The 22,005-nt window shown below is 33.3% G+C and overlaps 1 protein-coding gene and 1 pseudogene across 1 annotated transcript; both read left to right on the forward strand.

The window, feature by feature from the left end:
- The first annotated feature begins 3,797 nt into the window (after positions 1-3,797).
- Positions 3,798-8,419, forward strand: LOC120117085. Its single transcript, XM_039137425.1, has 7 exons — positions 3,798-4,097; positions 4,200-4,525; positions 5,292-5,999; positions 6,280-6,408; positions 7,085-7,288; positions 7,735-7,935; positions 8,208-8,419. The coding sequence occupies exons 1-7, from the start codon at positions 3,830-3,832 to the stop codon at positions 8,346-8,348; spliced, it is 1,977 nt and encodes a 658-aa protein (XP_038993356.1). The 5' UTR covers positions 3,798-3,829; the 3' UTR covers positions 8,349-8,419.
- A 1,298-nt stretch (positions 8,420-9,717) lies between these two features.
- LOC120117096 lies at positions 9,718-13,779 on the forward strand (annotated as a pseudogene).
- The last annotated feature ends 8,226 nt before the right edge of the window (positions 13,780-22,005 follow it).

Consider the following 22,005-nt stretch of genomic DNA (forward strand, 5'->3'; position numbering starts at 1 on the left):
TTACATAAACGAAAAAACTTGAAAGAAACCTTGACAAAGCTGAAAACATAAATTAAAACGTTAGTGAGATAAAATACATAAATTAAAAAAGTTTCAATAAATGGATCATAAGCTAACTATAGATTCAAACTCATAATTTCCACCACAACGACAATATGTAAGCGACTTACAACATCACTCTCTAAAGTGTACACATTGGAGTCGCCAAGTTGTCATAACCATTTTTAAAACAATTTAAGTTTAAAAAAAACAACTATGACTTTATTTGAAATATTAGAAATTTTGAATTAATTTGAAAATTTTGAATTGGAGTCGCCATCGACCTTTGGCCTAGGTAGGTCGAATACCTAAAAACGTCTTTTAAAACAATTTTAAGGAAAAATTGTTTTTAAGACAAAAATTGGTCTGCGTTTACCAAAAACTCGACTTAACGGGTTCGAGAGTCGGTTACGCGTGGGGAAGGATAAACACACCCACAATGCCCAAAATTGGTACCTGGTCCCTTACATATTATCGCAGTAGTTGAAATTATAAATCGAATATAAAGTTATAATATGATCCATTTATTAAAGTTTAATTAATTTGCTTCAAATTATTTACTAGGAAAAGTCCTTTAATTCGAAAAGAAATATCGAGATTTGCTTATCCTCTAACGAGAAGACTATATTTTCTATTTCTTGTCTAAAAAGAATATTCCCTCTTCGATTTAAAAAAAATACAAATCAAATATAAATTGAATAACCATATTTTCATAAAATAAATTACTATTAAAAAACATGCATTGCATCATTTGAATTAAAATAAAAAAATGAATTAATTAGCACTTTTAAAAAAAACTCAATTTATTTCGAGTTCATATTTTGTTCGAATGTCATTTTGAATCACACCACTTCTATAAAGTAATGCTTTTCACGCCCATTCTTCAACCAATGTTCTTGAAAATGTTCGAATAAACCACTAAAAAATCAAATATAAGAGATACACATTATATTGCCAAAAGAACATTTCATAAATCAAGTTAAAATAAGTGAGATAGAATGAAATCATAAAGGTAAACATTATGTAAACATACAAAGTTAAGAAGCATTGAAAGAATATATATATATATATATAAACATACAACATGAGAACGTAACATACATGGATAAACACAAAACATTTGATATTAAAGAATCACAAACGTATAAAGGAATAAAATAATATTACATTTTAATTAAATAGATTTGAATACGTAAAGATTAAAATAAAACCGAATGACAAATGACTAAACCAACATAATAAATCTTAATTACACAATGAATCGACAAAATCTCATATCAATAACAAGAACAGTGACTAAAATTAATTCCTAGAAAAACTAATGGTCCTAAGACTAGAATAAAACATGCAATTTAATATACAAGGAAGAGGATTAAAATGAACTCTGGTAACAACTATCAACTAAAATCAAAGATTAAACCAATGTACTAATCAAGAATCAAATATGGACTAATATGCATTAAATAAAAAAAACGACTAATCATAAAAGTTATTTACCTCAAGATAAATAATAAACAAGTAGTGACCAACATATAAGTATAACAGAATTCAGAGCTTAAAGTAAAGCTCGCAAAAGTTCCATTTGATGACTAAAATGAAATGTAATCTAATTCAACAGGTATATAAGGATATTTAACCAAGAAGCAATAATAAACAAAACAATGGCTAAAATATAAAAATAACAAGTATCATATTCAATGTCAAATATTAATAAAAATAGGAAGATAACAGAACTAGGATTAAAATGGAAATACAACAAAACGAGTGCTCAAAATAAAAAGATTTGGAGCATTTTTCATTGACCGAAATACAAGAATAACAAGATTTGAAACTCGGAATATAAACTTGAAATTTACATTAAGTGACTAAAATGGAATATTACAAAACCTTCATGAACCAATAAGACTTTACCCAAGCGCTGAATGTACATCCACCATTCCCTGGAACAATGTCGTTCCATACTTGGCATAAAAGCTAACAACCAAAGCTAAAAAATCGGCCAAACCCTCATTTGTCACGATTTTCCTCTTTCTTCATTTTAGAGAGAGTGTGAAAATTCTTCATTTCTCCCCTCTCCACATCACCAAAAAAATAAAGTAAACTTCGGTCGCCTCATCCGACGCCGGAGACGACAACCACTGAATCGGAACCCCAACCCCTCAATCTTTCTCCCCTTGACCAAAACCAACCTAAACACTACCATTTTTTACTCAAAACGGATCCCTTTTTTCAAATAAGAACCCGAGATAGCGGTGGCCGGATTTTGCAAAAGGATAATTCTTTTTTGTTTCTTTTTTTAATATATTCTTTTTTTAGATCTTTCTGTTCGGTTCAAAACCCCCTGTTCTTCTCTGGTTTTTTCTCTCCCCTCTATTTTTTTGTACTAATCATCCTTTCTCTATTCTCTCTTCCTCATTTTATCTCGAATATTGGAATGATGCTCTATTCTTGTGTTGCTGAGAGGATAGAGTATGATTACCCTATTTTTATGACAGGGTCGAATTTGACTTCGAAATTTCATTTGGATTTTGTTTTTATTTTTAATTAATTTGTCCCTTTTTTCACTGTTGATGTTGATATCCTGTCACTGTAGGTTGAAACGACAGCGTCAATAGGTGGCAACGACAGTGATGAGAGATGTTCAACCTAGGCAGCGACGGTGATAGCAGAGGGCTTCAGTTTAGGCGGTGACTGATGTACTAGGGTTTACCCTAGTTGCTATTGGTTGATCTGGATCGATGGATCTGTGGGAGATCCAACGGTTGTGGACTGGATGTGCCGGATGCTAAGGGTGAAACCCTAGTCGGGTTGGGTTCTCTAAAACAGGCTTCATTTTGAGCTTCGGGTTGATTATATTGGGCTTTATAATTTGGGCTTTATAATTTGGGCTCCATTTAGGCCTACAAAAATGTAATTAGGATATAATAATAATAATAATAATTAATAATAATAAACAATTAAAATCAGAAAAAAAACGGATGTATACTCTTATCATTTTACAAATCTATATATTTAAAAAATATGTGATTTAATTACCTCATGAACTTTCTAAATCCTTACATTTTTACTCATTTGATTAGAATATCATATTATCAATTAAAATTAACATTATAGTAATTATTTTATAATAAATCATTAATATTAATGAATATAAATTTACAGTATAATTTTTTAATATAGGGTATATCAAATTAGTAGTAATCATAAATATAATTTATCGATAGATTTACAGTATTTCTTGACTAAAAACTATTTAAACATAAATTAAAAGATTAATAGTTATTTAACTAAAAAGAAAATACCAACTTCGATAAAAAAAAATTAAAAACAAACGAAACAAAGAAAGAAATCCCCACAATGGAAAACTCAAATTCCAGTAAAGAAAACTAAATAAAAGAAATATAAAAGGGAGTGAAAACGAAAAGGGAAAGGAGAGAAAACCAAAGAAGAAGGGGGGACGTAAACAAAGCGAGAAAAGGATATACAATTCAATCAATACTGTCGAACTATAAATTACAAGGAAAAAGTTGATTTTATTGAATTTGCGAAGAAACCTATAATAGAACGGAATTTCCTTTGGCGACGACCAGCCACCGCTGAATTGATCGTTTTGCCCTTTTCTATAGTCGGATGATGGTCGAGAGACTACCATTGAATCCGGCATTTGAATTGGTTCTCTTCAGGGTATCAAACTCCAACATAACGTCCTTTTAGAAAACAGTACCTTTTCATTTTTTTTCTCTTCGTTTTGGTTTTTAAATCCGGAAGAGTGTATCGGGGCTGTTCGATCATGGAGATGAGGGCATGGATGGCGGTGGAGAAAGCGAGGAGGATCGTACGGACGGCTTTCTTCATGGTGGTGATGTTGGCATCGCTTCTAGCATCGTCCCTGCCGTTGCTGGTGGCGATATGCGACATCACAGTCCCTTTCCTTTTACTCTCAAGCTTCACTTGCGTCACGTGCCACGGTTTCCAGGAGCACCTTCGTCGTTACGATTTCAAAAACTCCTTAACTGATATCCCTCTCGTCTCCATCCTCAGATCTGTTGTCATCGCTTGTACGATTCTTATTTCCATTTTTTCCTTAAGTTCTTATCAAAAAAAGGGGAAAAAGCAAGTAATTCAAATGTCCTCATTGTTTTGTTTTTTGGGTTTGGCAGGTGTATATTCGATGTGTGACGGTCCGGCGTTATCCCATGGACCTTACTTAGGATCTGTTACTTTATGTTCATTCATTTCGATTATTCTGCTTTCAGTTAAAGCGTGTGTTTTTACGGTGAATTCTCAAATAGAGGCAGAGGCAGGTGTAGAGGCATCTCCGGCTTATTCCATTTCAAAGCAAAGGCTTCATATGAAGAAATCATGGGGGCTTCCTGTTTTGTTTCTTTCGTCAGTAGTTTTCGCACTTGGTCACACTGTAGTTGCTTACAGAACAAGCTGTAGAGCAAGAAGAAAGCTTTTCCTTCATCGAGTTGACCCTGAAGCTGTAAGTTTTCGTGCCTTCCATTTCTGGGTTAATTTTGATTTTAATTATATAGGGAAGCATTCAGTGTTTGCCTTTGCTACTTTTTTTGGGTTCCCCAGAAATTTAGTGTATAAGTCGAACTTTGGAAATTTTCTGATAACTAATTGCGTGATTTTACTTAATATATTATGCTATAATTATTTTTATTTTTTCAATTTTTTTAACGATGAATTTTGCTTTCCGACGCAAAAGGTTAGCAATTGGATTTTTTGTTTTTGTATTTTTTTTAAAAGTTAAACTTCTAATCGTTATTTTGAATAGAGATTTTTCATTGTTTTACGGTAATTTGGAAGTATTGTGTTAGTTGAACTGATTTTGCATTTTACTTGCTTGTTTCTGTTCAACAATGAATAGTGATTTGCTTTCTATCATTATCTTTATCTTTTTGTTTTTCACCAATAATTTTAGACACAGAAATTAAACGGAAAATAGCAAATAACTGAACGCATTCTAAGTGATTTTATATTATATTTTTCAATGAATTTAAGTTCTATTTTTAAAAAGTTTATTGAGGGGAAAAACTGAAATTCGGTGGTTTTTGTTGTTAATACTTTTACTGTTTTTCTTGGTTTTGATAAGTGAAATAAACTTTTATTGTTTCTCTAAGTACAACTGAACGTATTTTTATTCCATGAGATGTAATCCGTTGCTTAAACTAACGCAACTGGAAAGCCTTTTATAGCTACCACAGTGTTTGATTTTGGTAGGAACATTCTCGTTATTGCAGGTTCTTTCATGCAAAAATGTTTTCTCCAGCTTCCAGAAGGTTCCACGATCTCCCACTCCCTCTGCAGGGAAAACTCCAAAAAGCGATAGTGAAACAAGGCGAAATCCTTTCAAGCAATCTCGAGATGAAGGGGAACTCCCTGTTAGATTACTTGCTGACATAGATAGTTTGTTCATTAAACTGCAAGGGCTTACCATTCATTACAAGCTCTGCTTTCCTGGTTCTCCCACTAGGTCTTTGTCGTCTACTTCACCACAAGTTTCTCCTGGAAAGCTAAAGCTTGATAGGCAAGCACTATGCGTGTTGTCGAAGACACAACATCACCATCTTCATAGAAGCTACAGCAATCAGTTTCACAGCTCTTCACTTTATGCTCCATTGTTGGATGGGTCACCAAACTCTCCTGTTCTTTCTGAAGATATTCCCGTTTTGAGCCTTGAGGATTCAGTTGCTCAAGTTGAGACAAGTCATTTGAGCTCTGGGAGTCTAGAGCAAGACATAGAGGCAAATGTCCAGCTTGGCATTGTTTTAGTGCATGGGTTTGGAGGGGGAGTCTTCTCATGGAGGCATGTGATAGGAGTGCTTGCTCGTCAGGTTGGTTGTTTAGTAGCTGCTTTTGATCGACCTGGCTGGGGATTGACTTCTAGGCCCAGCCGGAAGGACTGGGAGGGAAAAGAGTTACCCAACCCTTACAAGCTTGAGACTCAGGTATGGTTAGGCGCTCCTTTAAATGATGTTTGGTTATTGTCCATGAGATGCATTTCTGGCGCATAGGATGAATTACCAAGTAAAATGCCTCAAAGTGTTTCATAAATGCCATGCCGTTTATACAAGCAGTTCTTTCGAGTCCTTGAGGCCTTAAATTACACGTATAATGCTTGAAGCTCATTTTGATTTTTTAAGGACTTTCTTGCCGTGTCTTTGTTTATTTGTTCGTTCTCACATCTGTCATACGAAGTTCATAAGTATTGTTACTTGATATTTTCAGGTCGATTTGCTTCTTTCCTTTTGCCATGAGGTGGGATTTTCTTCAGTGGTGCTTGTTGGCCACGACGATGGAGGCCTGCTTGCTTTGAAGGCCGCACAAAAAGTCCAAGCCTCAACAAATTCTTTCAATGTGAGTGAGGTCTCATGATTTTTCTGTACCAATAATAAGTGATTCGTTTGGTGTTTTTCTCTTCTTTTACATTTTTAAGGACCTCACATTTTCTCCGTAAGTTTTGCTGGTAAACCCAAAGATTATTATTTTAAATGTATACAAAAGTAATCTGAATAAAGGAGGGAAAATTTAAACCTTGGTGTTTTAAAGGTTGTTTATTTATTTATCTATTCATGTCAGTTTTTTTTGTTTTAATTGACTGATTCCTGAGAAGAAGCTTAGTTGTGGGTTTAACTTATTGGAATGAAGCACAATGAAAAGGTTATTAAATTTAGAATACGCCTTGAGACAGGCCAGAAAAACACACACACCTGGAGATTGTTTAGTTTAGTTATTTGTTGTCCTTTTCAGATTTCCTAATTCAATCTACCTGGTTCCTTAGGTCTAAGAATTTTATTTGTGGATTTAACTAAGAATATTGCATATGAGGTTTGAGTTAGATGTTCACAATTTTGTTGCTGTATACTGGAGTGTCAGGTCTCACTGAAATTCCAAATTATAGGCTTAACGTTTTGTAAGATCTTTCTGTGGTTGTATGACCCATCTAAATAAGTGTCTGTTAGTAGAAATTGCTTGAAATGCTTAAGCTTTGTTCTTACCATTTATCCTTTTGTTTATTTGGTGGTTTATTCAGATTACAATCAAAGCTGTGGTTTTGCTAAGTGTTAGCTTGTCAAGAGAAGTTGTCCCTGCCTTTGCAAGGATACTCTTGCGTACTTCACTTGGGAAGAAGCACTTAGTTCGTCCGCTTCTGCGAACAGAAATTACGCAAGTGGTGAATAGGCGTGCGTGGTATGATTCGACTAAGTTAACTACTGAAGTTTTGAGCCTCTATAAGGTATATTTGCCGTTTACATTTTACTTTTGAAACAATGCTTTATTTTGCAAAAGGAACAAGGGCATTTTAAAAGGAAATCTAATCGAGATAAAAAAAAGCATATAATATCAGGGTTAGTGCATTTATGCAGAATGATGGTACTGACATGAATCTCCATAAAGACCTAACATTTAAACCCAAAATTTGAAAGAAATAGAAGGGAGAAAGCAATTTGCATATGTATTCCTACAGTTCTATATTGCTATTGTAGCATAAGGATAACACGCAACTAGTTACCATGAGGAAAATTGTATTTTTATTTTAGTTAACTTTCATGTGCATGGCATACTTTGTCAAATTATTTTGTAGCTTATTTTTAGGTTTCTGAAATTGAATGTAGCTACTAGTTTGAAGTTTCAGCTTGTTTAGTTATTTGATGAGCTGAATTGATCTTTTGCTGCAATCAGGCCCCACTATGTGTAGAGGGTTGGGATGAGGCACTTCATGAGATATGCCGCTTGTCACATGAGACAATCCTTTCACCACAAAATGCAACATTACTCCTGAACGCGGTTGAAGAGATGCCGGTATTGGTCATTGCTGGTGCTGAAGATTCCCATATTTCTCTCAAATCATCCCAGGCCATGGCTTCAGAACTTGTAAATTCTGTAAGTAATCTGCTTCAATTTGTATCCTCTCCTCTCAAATTTCGATTTTAACGAGAACGGTCAATCTTCTTGGCATATCACTCTTTTATTCCGGGTTGTAGTTCTTCAAGAAATTGAAAATCTGGCATGCATAAACTCTACTGAAAGAATGTTTACCGTTTCTGGGGTTCTGTTGTCGTATTTCAAACTGAACTTGTTGAATACTTGATTCGTTGCATTTTATGCGAACAACGAATCGTGTTTCTTAATGTTGATAATTTGTTGCCATGCAGAGGCTGATTGCAATATCCGGGTGTGGCCATCTACCTCACGAGGAATGCCCCAAGGCATTACTTGCAGCTATTTCACCTTTCATAAGCAGATTGGTAAACAAATCAGAATTGCAAAGAGTCTGTAGGACACCTCCTTTTTGACATAATTCAAATAGGACTCTCATCTCTTGTAGGAGTTTTCTATCTATATCTTTAATGTTACCTTCCACTTCCTTTTTCATCCTTATATTCTTCAAGCAATTTACCCCCTTACCTCTTCGTTTGGGTAATTTTGATGAGTTAAAAGCCTTTGCCCTTAGTCCTAATTCTCTGGGGGTGTTTGTTTGTAATATTTGTTATGCTTTCCTTCTGATTTTGGCTGCTAACAGCGTTGAGGTTAAAATGCATCATGAGCTACTTAAAAGGATTGGCAGAATTTGTACATATTATTTGTCAAAATTGGCAATGTATGCATTTGAGTTTCAGTTTTGAAAGATGGGTTGGAGATTGGAAAGGATCTGTTTCATGGTTTTATTGATTTACAATATTCTAGCTTCCAGTTTCAGTATATAATTTACTGTAATCGTAATTTGGGGTGAACTTATCTCGATAGATTTTGTATTCTAATTATAATTTTTGGAATAATTAAACTTAGAATAAAAGAAAAATAAGAAAATGACTATTTATTAATAGTTAATGAAGTCGACTTATATAAGAAAAAGAATGACGATAAAATGAACAATAATGAATTAAGTTGTTTATAGTAAATGATGATATTATCTAATGTTATGTGTCTAAATGAGATGAAATTTTAAATTTTGTTAGTAGCCACTGGTGATTTTGAGAAGTCGACTTATATAAGAAAAAGAATGACGATAAAATGAACAATAATGAATTAAGTTGTTTATAGTAAATGATAATATTATCTAATGAACAATAATTTTCCTTTGAAAAAGCCCCAAATTTGGAAACTTTTCCTCATTAACTCCATTTACCAAGCTGTGGCTTTCTGAATTTTATTAATACTTCCTTATTTAATCTGAGTTTGTAGGACAACTTCCCTAAAAATTTAAAATGGAAGAATATATTAAGGAAATTTCCCTACAGACTTCTAACTCTTTATGAAGCTATTTCTGAAAAATGAATTTTCTGAAGTCCATTAAAAAAATCTAATTTTCCAGTAAAAACTGAAAAAGGCTTGGAAGAGAATAGAAAATCACTTGGGTAGCTAGTACTGTACATTCTGGCCCATTTTCAGCCTAGGGCAGTTGCCTATGAACTAAAATCACGTGACTCCTTTTTTTTAAAAAAAATAAAAAATAAAAAACAAATATGATCCTATTTAATATTCTTTTTCCATGAAAGCTCCAAAAGACTGCCATCCTATATCACCCCCCCATTTTCTTGAATAGCAAAATGCAATTTTTTTTTTTAGTTTCAAATACATTCTCAATTTCTGGGTTTTTATTCTCAGTATTAATGTAATATGTTAATACTCATTCTTTTTTTGTGATTTTTAGATATGTTTTTTTTTGGCATGAAGAGCGACAATGTGAACATGTCATATTGTGGTGTTGTACTGAAAAATGTATACTACACAACAATTTGGTGATTACTCTCTCTTTTAGCACTTCGCTTTTCTTTTCTCTCTGAACAACCCAACCAGACATTTTCATTTAGTAAACCATCAGACCGGTCGATTACCCAAGCAAGGTCCAATAGTGACCAAGAAGCTCAAAAAGGGAAGAATATGAAGTCGATCGCCTCAACCCATGCATAGCCAAAAACAGTTGATAAGCAACTCTAACCTCTAAAGCTCGGCCCTCACTGCCTCCCGAGTGTGGGACTTGGGAGAGCGAGGGAGGAATCAACGCCGGCAACGATTTGCTTTTGCTTTTAGTTTTTGTTTTTCTTTTATGTTTTTGCTTCTTCATTAATGCACGATGTCACATCTCAGAGAGAATGGTCCAGAAGAAAATAACCTTGGGTTCAAATGGGGTATTGAGAAAGGGCCTGGAGCGAAAAACAGGGACACCATGTTTTACGAGTCGTTTTTTCACAAGGGTGAAGAGTATTTTGTTTATGATTGTGTTTACTTCTACCTTGGACAACCCGAAGCCTCCATTGGTAAACTGGTGAAGTTGTTTGAGAGTCCAAACCATGTTAAGAAAGTTAAGGTTGTTTGGTTTATGCGTCCAAGTGAGATTAGGAACCATTTGAGAGATTATGAGCCTCGTTGGAATGAGATTTTCTTGGCTACAGGCCAAGGACGTGGGGTTTCTAATATCAACCTTGCGGTAACATTTTCTTTATGGTTGTTCTTTCTTATCATCTGAAGTTGCTGAACTTGCTTGTGTTCTTACTAATGTTGTGTCCATGTATTTGTCTTAATCGTTGCTCTTATATACTTTTACCATGTCGACGATTTTGACAACTTATGGGGGTGATTTATTATTGTTGTGATCAATCACCAACATTTGCAGCTTTTGCATTTGAGTGCAAACTTATGGTCATCGAGATAATATGTAGTTATGCATGTAGGAACTAATTGGTGGAAAATGCAATGTTGTCTGCACATCAAATGATCAAAGAAATCCACAAGCTTCTCATGAAGACTTGAGATGTGCTGATTATGTCTTCTGCCGCCATTTTGATGTTGGAGAGCTTGCAATATTGGATAATTTTCCAGATATGGTGGATGGGGTTAAAGGTTAATAGATATATACTCTTTTAGATTGGGATAAGTACCTAGCGATGCTTTCGAATGATTTTTCTTAATGCTTGCAGTGGAACACTTCTTCAACAAGAAAAAAGGGCAAAAACAGCTAGATACTACCAATCTCAAATCAAATGTTGAGGGGCAGACTCAAAGACCAAATTTATCTTTCAAATTTAAAGTAGCAAAAGAAAATGGTAATTCTGTAAAAGATAACAATTCTGATAGCAGAGTAAGCGCATAGGGGAAAGGAGATTTCTATGTATTCTTTTTTTTTCTTCCCGTATGTATCTGTAGACCCGGATAATTAGGTGAAATTAGATTGTACCTGGAACTTGCAGATTCAAAGGTAGCACCTGTTAGCACGAGCAAGCAATTGCATCTTCCAAGTAAGAATACCTCCCTAAGGCCTAAGACATCTATCTCTAACAGTGGCACGCAGCATAGTGGAAGTTTGCAAAGCCAAGCTCAAGATGAAATTGATAAAGCTGAAGTGAAATATCCTAGAGATTCACCTACTAGCGCTGCTGAGGAAACCCCTTGTAAAAAGAGGAAGCTTTTTTGTAGAGGAAAGGACAAGCAGTAAAGTTCAAAATTTAGATGGTCAACTAGTACAGGACACAAACATTGATAATCAACTACAGGCTTCACGAATACCAAATGATGTATGTTACACGTCTTTTTAGTTTGAGATATCAAGTTACACATTTCACTTGTGACTTTAGCAACCCTTCTAATATCTTCCAGTTTGATCATTTCAGGATAGAAGGAACTGGTTCGATAAACTAGTAAGCTTCAGCCTTGTTTCTATTCTTGCTCACCATTATTTTCTCTCTAGTTGCTCTTCCAAGTTTACATGCAGTTGCTTCATCCTTATATTTTATCTTCATTCACTGAAATGTCTTCCAACATAGTTCATAGCTGATCTTTACCATTTGGATAATCTTTTTAAAAATTATCCGTCCTACTTCTTTTATTCATTTTAGTGTTTCACTTCTTTTTGTGATATATAAACTTCATAATATGAAGCATATATTAGCTTAAGACTAAAGTTTAAACCTGAAAATTAGTCATTATCGTGGATGGCCTAGTTGATAATATCATCTCTTATCTTTTTTATCTTCAATATGTAATTATCACCGTTTTTATCATTAGCCTTGGGAGCAAAGACTTGAGAGAGCTCAAGAAGCAGGTACCCTGATCTCACTTGAAAATGTAGATCCATCCTCCACGTCATCAGAAGTCGAGGTTTGTGATTTTTTTTCCTGGTTATTATTCTCGTCCCATAAAAGTAGCTTATGGGGTCAGAATAGAGATGGGCATGGGACCCGAATCCTACGAATTTCGACTCAACTCGACCTGATCGGGTCAGTTTTTTTTTTAATTTTAGATTTAGGTCGAGTCAGGTTTTTTTTAATTGTGTTCGGGTCGGGTTCGGGTTTAGGGAGAAAAATACCCGATTTATATTGCAATAATTTTACCTTTATATTTAGGGATAATTGCAATAATGCCCCCTCTATATTCTATTTTTTCAATTAAATCCTTATTTTTATTGAATAAAAATAATATTTTTAAATAAATATATTAATTCGGGTCGGGTTCGGATTTTATCTCAAAAGTTTGGATCGGGTTCGGGTCGGGTTGACCGAAAATCCGACCCGACCCGACCCATGCCCATCCCTAGGTCAGAAACTGTGGGATGTTTGCTGTTTTTTTCAAATATGGGAGTCCAATGCTATCAACTGTATGCTTTGATAGAATCCTGAATTCAGTATTGGAAATGCCAAGTATACCATAATCTATCAGAATAGATATTGTTGAAGTTTCCTGGTCCCCAAATATATTTTTAGTTTTATTTAGTAGTTAATTTGGAATTTCCTTGCCAGGATCTTGTTTGGCATGCATTGAAAGAGAAGGTTGAGGCAAAAATGATAGGACGTACTGCTTTTTCTTGCCCTTGCTATGGTACATCAACACCTTGTGGCTTTCATGTACAAAGTAACTTTTGTCAAACAATCACATGAACTCTGTGTTTTAAACAGGTAAGGCTCTTCTTATATTCAAGTCAAAAGAAGCAGCTAACTCTGCCATTAACCAATTAATGGAGAGATGCTTAATGCTAGCAGATGGGAGGTACTTTAATTAAGTTCCATCTTATTAGATTGTTTTCACTTTGTTGGCAGAATAGGTGATTTACTAATAGCTTTATTTTACTTGCAGACCTCTAATTGCTAGGAGGGAGCCTATAAGGACGCCTGCCAAAGTAGCTGCTTTTGTTGGTCATCTTACCATTGACAAAGTCCTTCAAAAGCAGACCGAAGAGGTGGTAAACATTATTTTTGCATCAACTTTCTTCGATTTTTTGATCAGCTCTTCTCCTTTACATCAATTTAACCATCCCCCCCCATCCAGAAAAAAGCAAAGTCAACATCACATGCATCTCAGCCCAATAACATTGAATTTGATATGGGAATGAAGTGGAGAATACTGCAAATGAAATCAGATATGTCGTGGAAGGCATTACATGAGGTGCTGTCATTGCCATCCTAACTTCTTTCTGTTATTAGTTAGGCTCCATTTGGTTACATACGTGAGTTAAAAATGTTTTCCTTTTCAACAGCGACAAGCAAAGGAGATACAAGCTCTTAGAAACCAGCTAAAGATGAAATGGCTCAGTTGGAGGTGTGCAAACAGTGGCGGAGTAAATATAAACACGGGTAGTAAAGATTCACCGGTCCAGTGAAGAGAAAGGACAAACTTTTAACTTTTTTTTGTTGATTTTCCCTACTTAGGCTGCAGTTTAATTCTTGAGCATTAACTAGTCTAAACACAGGAAGGGTTCTTGCCTTGTAGGAAGGATTTTGGTTTTCCTTTGGACATGGCCAAGATGAATACAGATTAGGATCAGTCTATTACTCTTTTCTCAATTACTTTTAAGGGTAAAGTACACAAATATCCTCCATCTATAGGGTACTATTTTGTTGAGTCCCCCAATTATTAAAAGTTATAAAATAGTCCTCTAATTATAAAACACTACTTTGTTGAGTTCTCTGACTATTAAAAGTTACAAAATGGTCACCAAACCATTCATATGTTCCAAACACATCATTTTCCGCTAAAACAATAGTAGTGTTTGAGCTTAATGTTAACATGTTTGACTGTGATATGATAAAATCTAATGTCAGAATCATTTGAGTTGTATTTTATGTATCGAGTCTCTGTTTATATTATGTCATTGAATCAGTACTTAAAATATTATATCGTTGAGTTAGTGCTTAAAAACAATGGCGGTGCTAGTAGACTTCATTAAAATATAATTTTATTATATCCCAAATAACATATTAACATCTAGCTCAATTGATCGTTAATTTTTTAACTAAAAAGAACGAATTTAAAATATATGAATAGTGGAGTGATTATTTTATAACCTTTAATAGTTAGGTAATTTAACAAAATATTATCTTATAAAGATCATTTTATAATTTTTAATAGCTAGTAAATCAACAAAGCAACATCATATAATTATATGTCATTTATGTAGATCTCACTCTTTTGTCAGTTACTTTTAAATACACCTGTCATCTACCGTGGTTCACGTCTAAAATTATTATATTAGTTGTGATAGTCATTATTGTTGTTATGGGTTGTAATTGAATTAAAATTTTAAGAGTAAAGTATACAAATGGTTGGTAGAATTAGTGAAATAATGCAAGCAGACTCATTATTTAGCCCAATAGGATAAACTGATTCTTATTTTGGGATTTACGGTAAATTTTACAGTGAATCTAGAACTCGTCACGACGGCGTGATGAGTTCCAATGATATTATTTTTAATGGGCCTTGGGACATGGGCCCCGTAGGCCAAATATATTTAATATTTTTTTGGACTCGTCATGCCCGCGTGACGAGTCTAAATAAAAAATATTTTTTGTGTGGTAATAAAAAATATTGTTTAAAAAATATTTTTTAATGGCCAAGAGGGGGAATTTTGAAATTTTTGGCCCGCTTGGTGGATTGTTGGCCAACAATCAATGTTTTAAAAAAAATCAAGGGAACTCGTCACGCCGGTGTGACGAGTACCAACGGCTACATTGGAGATGATTTTAGTATAAATAGGGGGTTTAGGGTAAATGTTTTGATGCATGAGAAGTGAGAAAAAATTGAGATTATCAAATCATGTGGTTGTGGGAAAAATTTGGGTATGATTTGGTGAACGGTGTTTATGTAACACCCATAACCCGTATAATTATACCTATACAGGTTATAGATGTTATGCGAATTTCTAAAACCATTTCTCAATTTATGAGCGATTTAAAATTTATTTTCTTAAAATGGTAAATGATATTATAAAAATATCATATCATATAATTCATGTTTCGTTGTAACCAATTTAATTCGAAAGATTTTTTTGAATAGTGAATAGTATTCGTGAAAAGTGAATATTATTCGTGAACAGTGAACAGTAACAGTGAACAGTGGGGGAATCGGTACCCCATAAGCTTTCTGTAAAAAATTTCTAAAACGTGGTTACTGTTCATTGCTCAGTAACTTCCAAAATTACATATAAATCTTATAAAAATTAACCTTTCATCACTATAAAAATTTCTAAAATTCATTTAACAAAATAAATTGAACATTTTTAATTGCATGCCACTATCTAAATCAAATTTCATCATAAAATGTCTTACTGATATTGAAATATACTCATCGATGCTTGATGTCACTTTGAACTCTGGCTTTTTACCTATGCGTGAAAATCATCACACGCTAAGTATATATACTTAGTGAGACAATTAAAACAATAAACAGTGCAATACAATTCATGCATGATTTTCAATGTCAAAAACAATTGCCATAAGATCATGTTACATACATGAGCAATATTTTACCATTTAATACCATAAGCTCGTAAGATTATTTTACCAATACACTTACCATTTATCCATAAGCTCGTAAGCTTATTTTACCAATACACTTTCCATTATTCCATAACCATATACCATAGACAATAACCATAAACAATAGACAATAGCCCAATATACAACCCTGAGGACCCTGGGTACACGAGTCAAATATAAGCACCGTAGTGCTAATCCGTATGACACATAATGTCGTGTCCACCATAATCCGTATGACACATAAGGTCGTGTCCACCATCTGTACTAGGTATCCTTAAGTACAGTCCCGTATGGCACATAAGGTCGTACCCACCATATACACTAGGTATCCTTTAGTGTATCCCGTATGCAGCCTGCTGTTGGACTCTATGGCATAACAACTATACCCTGTCCCTCAATGACTTACTTGGGCATACAGTATATTTTATTTGATCCATCCATGGTAAAGTATATTATCAATATTTAACATTGGACAGTTCATACCCGAAATAACATTCATGGTAAAAAATCATATATGTTCATGATAACATCATATGCAAAAACCAGTGATCAATACATTTTATTTTCAACCTTTGACATATTTAGAATATATCAAATATATGATAAATGACATAAAAATCATGTCAACATAAACAACGTCGACTTATTGCAAGTCTTTCTGATGATGTATAAAACATCCATGTATAATGTCATGCATGTATTGCACTCACCTTGACACTTTATAATTTTCCAAACTTGTGCCTCATTATTGTCTACAATAAACCCACTTGACTTGCTTCAATCACAAATCAATCATAATATGTATAATTCACAATTTCATAACGATATATATGTTAGTATTTTACTAACATAAACATATCCTAAATAACTCCATAATATTTTTGATACTCATTATCTATCAAAATACTTAACTCTTAATACTTCCTTTTAACCTTGTAACCAACTTTTCCAATTTACCCAAAATGGTCCTTCACCATTTTACCACTTAGATTCTTAATACCAATAATTCCATCATATTACATCAATTATACAACACTTACACAACAACCCATCAATTTTCCATATTCATACAACTCGTACTACCTTTAAAGAATCAGTATTTTGTATTGATATACACACTGAAATTCAATTCCGTTTATTCCTTTGAAAACTATACTCAAATACGAATCTATCCATATAAATAACTTCTTCTAATTCATTCTGTACAATTTATGGTGAATTTTCCAAGTTGATCAACAAAATCTGTTTTGCAGAATCTGCTGTCCGATTTTTCTGACCTTTCACTGGTTAAAAATTCATATCTTTTTGTATACACCTTGAAATTGATCCCCGTTCATTTTAAACAAAACTAGATCGATATATGAATAAAAATATATAAAAATAACCTCGAAATTATTTTTATATAATTTCTGGTGAATTTTCGAACCTACTGTCAGATTCAAAATCCAAACTGTTTTCTTTAACTTCATTCTTGGGTTCTTCATCAATTCTTACAATCAATTCTTTAAAATCACTTAACTCTTCAAAATCCATAAAAAAACAAGAATCAAAATCCCCTTCATCAACTCAAGATGAACTTGAACATGAAACCCTAGTAATATTCATGTCAAAATGTAGAGAATTGAACGTAGAACATTTTTCCTAATCACACCGAAGTCTAATTCTCAACAAGATTGCTTCAAAATTCAAAACAAGAATACCTACCTTGCAAGCTTGGGGGTGTCGGTCTTGGATGAAGAAGAAGCTGAAATTGCTCTTCCATTATTGATATTTTATGATATAATAGATCTAACACATGCTTAATAATATATCATAGAATTTTTTTATTCAACACCATAGGAAATTCCATTTTTGCCATTAATGAATCTCCATAATCACCATAAAACCAATCCATCTGATCCTTATCATATTACAAAGTCAAATATGAATTAATTTGACTTTGACCTACAAAAATGGCATGAAATTTTCAAAACTTGCGTTTTAGTCACTAAATTCCACTGTTTCGTTTAAATTTGAAAATTTGAACATTTCCAAACCAAATTTCTCTGATCCAAAATATTAAAATAATATTTCCAACCAATTTATAACATCCTTCCTATTTTTGTAAAATTCCAATTCGATCTGAAATATCGATTTCCTTACCTGCTTCAGTCATTTCTAATTTTTCCTTACTAAAATTCCAAATCCAAAAAATATGATTTCTATCAAAACTCCACTCTCAAGAGTAAACCATCTATTTATGGAATAAAATTCTTTTTAGGAAATTATTACTTAATTCCCTAAACTTTTTCCCAGTTTTCTTCTTTGACCATCAAACTTTCAAAATTTTCATTTTGGCCATTGTCTAAATTTTTGGGGTATTACAGTTTATGAGTTTGACAACACCAACTCGGAGACCGACGATTCAGATTCAGGCTCTTCTTTAGATGAAGAGTGGGAAAACTAGGCAATAAAGTACATAGTTGATGAGTATAAAAAGAAGAATATGAAAACGGAGGAGGAGGAGAAGAAGTATGAAGACTTACTGAAGTGACCTAGCAAACGACTCGTTGAGAGGGAAGAAAAAATTAAAAATATTAGTATATAAATTGAGAAGAAAAAGAAGACGACGAAAGAGAAATACGAAGGTGTCTTAATCCGACTTAATGAATGAATTGTAGAGAGATCTAAAAAAATTGAAAATAACATACGTAGAAATGTTGATTTGTATGGTTTTAATTTATGTATGAAATTGTCTTTATTAATTAAGTAATTATTGGATTAAGTAAACTTATTTAGTAATTGTTTGCAATTATATAAGAATTGAAGTGAAAGTTGAAAGTAATGATGTTGGAAATACATAAACAAAAAACAAAGTAGAACTAGAGACATACATAAACTTAGTTAAAAAATACAAATGAACACACATAAACGTTGTTAATAAAGTTCAACTAAAAACTCATAAACATATTGAAAAGAGTACAAGTAAAAAACCATAGTGAAACCATAGTTAAAAGAGTAAAACTAAAATTATAACATAATATTATTTATAAAGATTTTAGCATCCAACTCGGTACTTAGGAATATGAAGACAATGCTTTCTATTGCGCCCTTCACCTCTACAATGGCCACAAAGCTTTAGTAGACCTGGCTCTCTTTAAGGATCATCCATATCAGTATAAATTCAGCTAGATTCAAGTTAACCCCTTAACTTCCTACGCAATTCAGGATTTGACAACCATTCTTCAGAAATTGTTGATGTAGGCCAGTATGTTTCATTTGGGAGATACATAAAGTCACAACTGTAAATGTTACGCATAGTGTGCAAGCTATAAATGTCATCAATATATAAGTATGGGTTAACATTAATGTGCATACATCCAACAACAGCGTGAAATCGACCATAATTATATCATCTTTTATTGAGATTACCAATGTATGTTGTAGAATTACCTCCCTTATGTGTCGAACAAGTGCTTGGACAACGAAATCAGAATCAAGTCTAACAAAATTATGGACAAACATTAATGTCACATGTGTTTAATTCTTTTGAATTACCTTATCTAAATCTGGAGCTCAATTTCTCCCATCGCTGATAATGGAATCTATTTGTGCACTTTTGCTGCCCAAACTTTACCCAAACTAAAGTAAGTCTCCCTAACAATACTTGTTATCGAGAGATGTCGAGTCCCTTTCAGCACTGAGTTGATATATTCGGCAATGTTGGTAGTCATATGGTCGTAACGTTGACCCTCAACATCATATGCATGTGACCATATCTCCCTAGGGATTTCAGCAAAGAATCCATACACATCATCTCCGTATCTTCTCAAATTTTCTAGCCGTGCACTGAATTTGGTTGTAGTAAAGGATACCCTAAAAAGTAGTAAAATATGTTATTGAAAAATACAAAAAAGAACATAAATGAAACATAAATAATTAATGAGAAATGACATAATAGTTACTCATGTTGATAATCTCTTTTTTTTATCTTTTTCTACTTAATCCTCTTCATAGCATCATACGCAATATGACGTATACAATATGCCAGATATACGTGGGGAGGAGTCTATCTACTTTCTGATCTTGAAATTGTGCTTAACAACCCAGATGAACGATCTGAGATCAACCTCATCTTGAGTGATAATATGGGAATGCAAGTTGGAGAGAAATAAATTTCAAATTTTCTCCTATTCATTTTTAACAATGGCGAAGACAACAGGGAAAATAACTGACTTAAATCATTTGTTTGCAAAATTGAAACCCTTCCATTGCTGACTTAAATGCTTGGAACAAGCCATCAAAAATTCTCTTTCCAGAGATAATGTCTCCCTAAAGCGTGACTGCATGAATAGTATAGTATCTAACAGTGGTTCCAGGGATGAAAATTTTCATTGCTTACAGCAGACGTAGTAGCTCATTGTATGACTGATCCCAATCACCATACAACAAGGTCATTGCTTTCTTTTTAGCTATCCATGCCTTATAATAAGTCAAAATATAACCAAATGTATTTCGAATGGATGCCACTAACAAAAAAATGGGTACTCTTGGATTTTTTTCCACCAATAGCTTTAACATACGGACATATGACTTTTGAATCTAAATGTTTGTGGTCTTGTGTTAACGATCTCATTGTACATAAGTGCAGTGCATTGAACCTTGTGACTTCCCACAACATCTTCAGTTGTAGGTATGATACTCGTATCCTTCAATTACAGCCAATATCATGGTGTATACACCTTATGAAATATGTCTTATGGTCAGACTTCGTGACGTATAATTGAAGATGAGCTTTTATGTAGTACTGCTTGATTGCTAATTGTTCCTCTTTTTTGTTTCAAACTGAGACCCAATCGCCAACTCAGATGATTGTTTGTCTTAAGAACCCTAGTGGGCAACACATAACTCTGACATATCATAGATTTCATGATTCTGCATAGCATCATAATTAACGTTATGCATTACAACAAGATGATAATGCCAAGGCAAATCATGGTAAGGTATTTCAGGTTGAGTGTGTGTTTGTGTCGAAACATTTAGAGCAATCTACAATCCTTGACATCGTGAAATAGCTGTCTCTCATACATTATGCTCAATATCCAAACATTGTCCCTCTGAAGCAGCCTCAAAAACATCATAATCATTAGCAGTACTTGCATGTGGTTCAGAGGGTCTTGCTTCTTTTGTTTGTGGTGCTGGTACTGATGAGGTCAGAAGATTTGTTGTAATTGTGGTTTTGACATAAATCTCGACCATATTATTATTTGATGATTGATGAAGTCCAACCATAACAACTACATTGTCATCATCATCAAGGTGGACCGTTCCATATGTGATTGGATTTGAGATTAGGTGCCGATAATTTAAAGATGAAACAGAACCTCCAAGTTTTCTTTCAATTTTTTACATCATTTGGCGATGAGATACATCTAGAAGAAACATCATATTGATAGACCTATGTGACTTAAACACAACACCAACATCAATGTGTAGAATTTCACCATTATAATGGACAACTGTGAATAATTTCTTGCTCATTGTTTGAAATGTATTTCGTTAGATGAGAAGAGTGAGTAAGAGATTGAAGATGATTTAAACTCAAAGGAAATAAACGGAATAGAGAAGTATCATTCCTAACATTTATACATTGTAGAGAATCAAAAGGATATCAAATTTAGAGAATCTACACTATTCACATCCTTTAATTTTCATTGACATATCACATCAACTCAGATAAATTGAAATAATTTAGAGAATATGAGAATATACACTATTCATGTCCTTTTTTTTTCATTGACATATAACATCAACTCATATAAACTGAAATAATTTAGAGAATAAGAGAATCTACACTATTCACATAATTTGATTTTCATTGACATATCACATCAACTCAGATAAAGTAAAATAATTTAGAAAATCAGAGAATCTACATTATTCACGTCATTTACTTTTCATTGAAATATCAAATCAAATAAGAGAAATTGATTTTCATTCAAATAAGAAAAGAGTACATTTTAATGCAATGTTTCTAATGTAATGTAATGTCGATTACATTTTAATGAATAGTAATCTTGAACTTCTTCTTTTTATTTTAATAAATTTTATTAATTTTTAATTTATTTTCATTTTTTTTCACTTCTAAAATTTGTAATATTTTTTTCATTTATTTAAAAAAATATCCATCCTAACTTGTCACTTCGGTGTGACGAGTTAGGCCGGT

Source organism: Hibiscus syriacus, unplaced genomic scaffold, assembly GCF_006381635.1.
Source record: "Hibiscus syriacus cultivar Baekdansim isolate YM2019G1 unplaced genomic scaffold, ASM638163v2 tig00110318_pilon, whole genome shotgun sequence".
NCBI lineage: Eukaryota > Viridiplantae > Streptophyta > Magnoliopsida > Malvales > Malvaceae > Hibiscus > Hibiscus syriacus.